General features: G+C 46.9%; 1 protein-coding gene across 1 annotated transcript; it reads right to left on the bottom strand.

The window, feature by feature from the left end:
- Nucleotides 1-248: 248 nt before the first annotated feature.
- LOC112991182 (gallinacin-13-like) lies at nt 249-2,051 on the bottom strand. Its single transcript, XM_064508283.1, has 3 exons — nt 1,929-2,051; nt 1,069-1,071; nt 249-386 (listed from the first exon to the last, which is right to left on the bottom strand). The coding sequence occupies exons 1-3, from the start codon at nt 1,987-1,989 to the stop codon at nt 265-267; spliced, it is 186 nt and encodes a 61-aa protein (XP_064364353.1). The 5' UTR covers nt 1,990-2,051; the 3' UTR covers nt 249-264.
- Between the last annotated feature and the right edge of the window lie 4,798 nt (nt 2,052-6,849).

Genomic DNA, 6,849 nt, shown 5'->3' with positions numbered 1-6,849 from the left:
GGTGCCCCAGTGCATCTCAAGAAACTCTAAATGACTCTGTGTAGTCAAGTGAATCAAACTCCAAATGTCAGGCATGATGGTCCACCTTGCAGGGAAATGTGGCTGCATTCTGGACCCAGAAAGATATATAGAAGACCATGTTTATTGGTGATGGACAAGCCAAGCTGTGGGTGTAGACACAAATGATGTCTGAAAGCCACTCCTATGTACAGTTCTCGTTTCAGGCTGGTCTTCTTGAGGTGGTCCCACCTGGTGTGGCTGCTTTCATCTGCAGCAGCGCTGGCGACCATTGCTGCAGCTCCCTGCCCAGCGCTCCATGTGGAAGCAAAGCCTCCGGCAGTGGCCACGGTTGTTCCTGCACTGCTGGCTGTCCGAAAGACCTCTGGCTGCACAGGGAAAAGAGACAGGAGATGTGAGAACCCACCCAGTGTGTCATCACTGGCTGAGCAATGAAACACTTGCAGCTGGCAACGGAAATTCAGTTGCCTTCATGGTGAAGGTCAGATGTGCTCGAGAGGAGCACCTCCTCCCACCAAGCACTGGGAGTCCCTTAACAACCAGCCTAGACAAGATGCCAAACTTTGGGATGACTGAGTCAGGTGAGATGTATCTCTTGGGTAACATCAAAAGTCAGAAAAGGGTCTTTTTAGAGCAAGTGTTTTATTTACTTATTTAATCATCTTAATCTTCTTAACTCGCTAAAAACTCAGTGTGCTGTTTTTCTTTATAGCATAGCACGTTTTAGCATGTTTTTCTTTATACATAGCAGGAACACTAAGGTTTGGGGTTTTTGGAAGGTTCAAGGGCATAGCAATAGAATATTAGCTACCATTAGTGGAGTGGCAAACTCTTCTCTCTCCTACCTTTGTCCCTAGGACTTGAGTTAACTAGATAAGAACATAAACAGGCTGAGTAGGTAAGTCTTCTCTTCTTGTTTGTCAGAGTTGATTTCCATTGTAGTCATACTACCATGGTCCTAATAACACCATAATGACCTTACAGCTGGATGAGACCTAAATTCCTAAAATATATGCAAGCAGCCAGTGAAAAAGCCATGACAAGTGTGACCTTCTATTAAAACAGAACGCCAGAAGAAAAAAGACAGACAAAAAAAAAAACCTCACAGTTCTTCCTCCCACCTTCCCCCAAAGCTCACCCCCTTTTATAGATAAACCTTTGAATTAATCTTTGGTTGCTTTATGCAAAGGATACAGGTGTGCTATTCTTTGTCCCAGCTCAGTCTAAATAGCAGTCAGGAAAAAGTAGTCATCCACTTGTGTCTTATTTTATAGCTTGAGGCAGTTTAATTTTAATCTGGCTGCTAAGGTTAATTAGACTGAATGGAGCTTAATTTTCCATTTGTCTTTGCAGCTCACTGGCAGTTTCTGTTCCTCACAGTGCACACGTCCTGTGACAAATAACAGCTGATGCACACCCAAAAATGCACTTGTTTCTGCCAGAAAACATACGCATAAGGTGCCTAAAATAGCCCTCTGTCACCGTCAGGGTGAGATTGCCAGGAAATATTGCACTGTCACCCTTGGTAGTCCCAAAGGCTCTTCTCTAAACCTGGTGATTGCAAAGGCCTTTCAAATTCAGAAGATTCTCCTTGTTTTGCAGAGGAAGAGATTTTCATTCTGGTCAGGGTCAGAGCTTGCACTGCTGGCTCAGACTTAGCATGTCTTTGTGCCTTTGAGATGATGGAGAGGAGGGGACATACTTTCTGTGAGCATGTAAAACCTCTTCCTGCCAAGGCACTGCATCCAGGAACTCCTTGGAGACTGTTTCAAAGATATTTATTCCTTGGAAGCAAGAGTCAGGTCAACCCTGGCTTGACTTGAGGGCCCTGTCTTGTCCTTGCCTACCTCGGGGTGGGAACCTGTCTTGTCTCTTTTCCACAGAAACCCCTGCAAGTATTTTATCCTTACCGGGAACATCCTGGAGGAGGAGCATGACCATGATTGCAAAGAGCAGCTGGAGGATCCGCATGGCTGAGCCTTGGTGGAAATCCCACCGTGAGGAGGAGTGAAGGGCCGTAAAGAGATGGGGAACAGGGAAATCCTGGATTTATAGGTCCCAGGGGTTGTGTAACGTTCCTGGAGTGGAGGGAACTTTGTCAATCTCAGATACATTTCAACATTCCAGCAAACAGTTGCGCTGGGATGTTCCCAGTCTTAAATACACCACGTTACAGAAAAAAAAGCAGGGTTTTGTCAACAAATTGCACGGAGCACTGGGGAGTCTGCTACCGGTTGCTGCTGGAGACAGAACATTGGGGCTGACCCAGTCTGGCTGTTCTTGTGCTTGTAGGCTCAAGCGCATGATGTTAAAAGCCTGTCCAAGGCTTTGTGGGATCAAAGTTCTTATTTCCAGCTCCCAGTCCCTGTGCCTAGCCTTGACAAGCTCAAGCATGAAAAAATCCAGAGTCTCCCCCTCAGCACTCCCAAACATCCCAAAGTAGGCTTAAAAATCATTAAAAGTCAAAACTCTGTTTGTATTTCCCAACTTCTGGCTTGCCAAGAGGTCATTTTCCAAGCTTTTGTTTACAACTGTCAGGAAAAATGTAACTCAGCATCTTGTTTATGTGTTTACTAAGTAGGAAAGCTGGGATACCTCTGAGTAATTATCACGAGTAGGAGCTTTAGGAAAAACTTGTTTATTATAGATCTCCCAAGCAAGCTGGCAAGCTTTGTGGTTTGTATTAGTTCTCCAGCTCAGTTCCGGGAAATCAGGAAAGGTGGGACCTGAGTTTCAGTGCTGGAAAACAACACAAAACAAATAACAAACAGAAATCTCCCCCAAACAACAGCAAAAAGTACAAGAGGAAATAGAAACCTTCTAAAGGTTTCTTTTTACAGCAGTGAGGCAGCAAGGGGTGTCACCATGTCTTTCATTTTCCTGTTGCAAGTCACCGTGATGGCTTTTTATTTGCAGGCTGGATGCCAGCCAGTACTGAAAAAAGTAAAGCCACTGGCCTTCAGGCTGCTTGAACAGAACAAGTATCACCTTCATCAAACAGTGTAGATAAGGGGCCCTTTACCAGCCGGACTTTGGATCACAGGACGCTGAGCGATAAACGGGGTGTCGTGCACACAGGCAATACACAACTTTGGGAAAGAAAATAGGATCTTAACCCTATCTGTTGGAGGGATGGTTTCGAGGATGTATGTGGAGCCTCTCTAGAAGTGGTTGTGTTTTGCATCTCTAGCAGAACCACTTTGTGTGGTCAGCAGAAGACCATAATCCACCACGTATTGCTGAGGATCTGCATCTTCAGCGTGAGAGATGATGTAACGGGGGTGACTTGCTACAGGGCTTACCTAGCCCTGTAGGGCAACGTTGGTTCTCGTGGTGTTGTACCCGAGACACTGGCTGGTGGTTCAGCCTGCCCAGTTGTGTCCAGGACATGGGGACAAATAGCAGAGAAGAGATTGCAACTCTGTCTTGAGATACAACCCTAGCAGGGAGGAATGTGCTGTGGGGGTCAGTCATATGAGTGTCCTGATCCAACCATGTGACCCGGTGGGTCTGAACATGTCAGTGAAGCCAGCTGGATACGCTCTAGAGACTAGGTCTGGAGCCAGGATACCAGGTGGCTACTTCATTGCTGCTGATGGATGGCAAAAAGCCATGTTTTATCTCTAGCTCGGTTGCTCTCCCCTGGTGGGAGCAACAGACATCGCTCAGAGGATGAGCTGCATCTGGATCGGTGCAAATGCTGCAGGCTCCACAGAGGTGAACACAAAGGTGGTCAGGATGCATCCTAAGGTGGTCAGGATGCATCCTCCACACTACCACAACTCCCTGCTTTGCAGCCATGGTGTATGCATTGAGTTGAAGAATTCGCCTTGGGAAAGACAGCTATTCTGCTGGCATGGAAAGACTAGCCCTTTCATCAATATAAGGCAGAAAAGAGCAAAAAACAGACAACACCAACATAAACCAGATTTCCCCAGAAGTCTGGGGCAGGAAGTTTCTGTCTCCTGGGTGATTGCTCTGACTGCAGCTGGGCTTACTCCCTCCTGCATGATCCCTACACCATGTTGGCCTCAGCATTTGGTGACTCTCCCTCCTTGATGGGCCGCATCGGATGCAGCTGGTCCTGCCTTTCCCTGCTCCCAACCTGCCACCAGCTGGTTTGTTTCAGACTCCACAGTGCACAGAGGCCAGTCTGTGCTCTGTGACTCACAGCATAGAAATTAACTCCTGGGTGCCCCCGGGGTTTTTGAGGTTGCGGAGGAATCTAAGTCAATCCACACCCGACCCACAGCCTGAAGTGGGAGGGGACCTCTCCACTAACTTCATCTGGTCAGGACCTGAGCAGCTGGATTTTTAAAATCAGGCTACTTGTCCCAGAAGCTTGGGATAAATTTATACTGGCTGCAGCAAGGATGACCACAGGAGGGAATTCATAGGTGCAAACCTCGCAGTGATTTGAGGGCCTCCTGGAGCCCCTTTGCCAGTCAATTCTCAGCTTACTCGCCTATCCTGGCACCCTGCCTCCTCATCTTCCCTGTTATTTTCTACCAAATCCTCTAAATCTCCGCAGCTCAACACAGGAAGAAGGACCCTGACCTTGAGGAGTGCTGCTCCCTTTCTGATTTGCTGCAGGACCGCATGCCTGGCTTGCAGTTGGTACGCTTTCTGCTCTGGGGAGATCCCAGGCTGCCTCCTGCCTGCCTCTTGAGTAACCCCCTACAAATTTTCCTTCCAAGTACTTGTCCAGTCTCTCTTTGAAACCATGTACAAGTTTTACATAATAATATCCTTTGGCAAGGTGTTCCACAGGTCTGCAACCTTCTATATAGGGGAACAATTTCCTTTTGTTTTAAATCAGGGTCCCTCTAGTTTCCCAATAGCTCCTGTTCAGGAAGAGACTGTGAATAGTCAGTCGCCTGCTCACTGTCAGCACATTTCTATAGGCTTTCACAATCCTCTAGACTTCTGTCATGTTCCCCTAAATCACTTGATGCCAGTGCTGCTTTGAAAGAGAGTCTCCTGGATGAAGCTCTGCTCAGCATGCTCTGCTGTGCCTCCTCTCAACTTCCCAGAGTGCAAAAAAGATTTCCTTTTATATGGCATGAATCTGCAAGTCTGTCCTTTCTCCCCATTTTTTGCAAGATGCTGCTCTTTGCCCCATGGCAAAACAGACACAGCACAATTCTTGTCCACACAGCTAGACTCTTCCCTCCCCACCCCGGTTGCATGGCCAAATCCAGATGTCCATTACAAATGATCCTGGGCATGCGCCAAGCTCTAAACTGTGCCAGACAATTGTCTGGGAAATTGCTAGTTGCCCCAAGCCAAATCTATGCCAGAAATAGTGCTAGTAATTCAATAGCATGGATGGGCATCTGCCAATATTTGAGCATGAGCCTCACAGTGTTTGTTTAACTTACTTGTGTAGATACAGCCTCTGAGCTCAGACCTGTTTTAGCCTCCTAACATGCCCTTGTATCTAAGCTGTTGCAGGATGGCTGTTTCCTTCACTCAGCCTGACTGGTGGAAAGAACAGCAAGTGCAAAGACTGAATATGACTCTTTTTCTCCTGAGCTGAAAGAAGAGTTGTGCATATGAGTGGTTGCATTGCTTTGCATGGGATTGCTGCAGACATAAGGGACATCCTGAATGCAAGAGGTTTGCCCAAGATTATGAGAGCTCAGCTTCCTCGAACAGGAGTCTGTTTGACCGTCATTCCAGTTCTGATCACACAGCTCAGCTTACGTTGGTGTTTATAGACCACAAGCGGAGGATTTCATTTTAGTCTGGCTATCTCTGCCAAACAAACACTGGCCTGTTGCCTGGGAACAGCAAACAAATTCCAGTGAGGGGGACATTCAGGTCTTGTTTTGATGAACTAACATCTCTAGCTATTCATGAGGCTTGTACAGACCAGACGTGAGGGCAGGCCTCTAGCCTGTCTGAATCCTTGGGCTGTCCCTGTGGCTACAGGAGCCTAAATGGCTGCAGAGGCCTAAAATATATCTCCCAAGACGTCTGGATGTTTTTTATATCTCCTTCAGAAGCCGGCATAGGGCAGCTGTGGGCGTACTGAAGAACCCTTATTTCTGTAGCCATATGAGCTCTGTCAGCTATGAGCAGCTAGAGCCAAGAGATCTCCCAAGCCTTCCCACTAGTGTCTTCTTCCTCATTTGGTTTTCTCCAATTAGGCCAAGAAACTCAGCCTAATCTCTTTTCAGAGCAGTCCTCTAGTCTGATTTAAATCCTCATCAGCCTAGATCTCTTAAGGATGGTAGACTTCACCTTCTTATTTCTTCTGCTATTCTGACTTCCCCCTTAGCTTGCCTGACTGTCCACTCTATTTCTACATGCAATAATGAAGGAGTGGTATCAGGAGGGGTTTAGAATAACTCCACTGACTCCATTGGGGTTTACACCCATGGAAATGGTGCAGCACAGGCAGGGTTGCTCTCCGCGGAAGGAATTCCTCCAGCTGGAGCATAGGGGTCATGCTGGAGATGTCCTTTGCTGAGTGCCTCTAATGAGAAATACTGTTTGGTTTTCAGATATAAGAGGTGGAAAACAGGGTTCGAGTCTGGTTGCATGCCAAATGAAAACAAACAGGTGAACAGTTCTGCACTGAGCGGAAGAAAGTGTCTGCCCAGCAAGAGGAGTTGAGCACTTCATTCTCCCTAGGAATACATGACACACCACCCTGAGGGTAATTAATTTCTCTACACACTGCTGGTCTTTGCCTGGATTTCCTTGGTTTCTATGGAAGCAGCATCCCCTATCATATACTTACACCAAGACATCTTATACTGCTGTTATACTATTATTTCATTCAAGCAGCAAGTGCTGATGTGGTGGATGTGGCCTCTGCATAAA

The sequence above is a fragment of the Dromaius novaehollandiae genome, chromosome 3 (assembly GCF_036370855.1).
Source record: "Dromaius novaehollandiae isolate bDroNov1 chromosome 3, bDroNov1.hap1, whole genome shotgun sequence".
Classification (NCBI taxonomy): domain Eukaryota; kingdom Metazoa; phylum Chordata; class Aves; order Casuariiformes; family Dromaiidae; genus Dromaius; species Dromaius novaehollandiae.
Note: the sequence above shows the minus strand (reverse complement) of the source record. Positions and strands in the feature narration are given on the sequence as shown.

Coding starts and splice junctions, on each gene's coding strand:
- LOC112991182 (XM_064508283.1), bottom strand. CDS start 1,989: ATGCGGATCCTCCAGCTGCTCTTTGCAATCATGGTCATGCTCCTCCTC.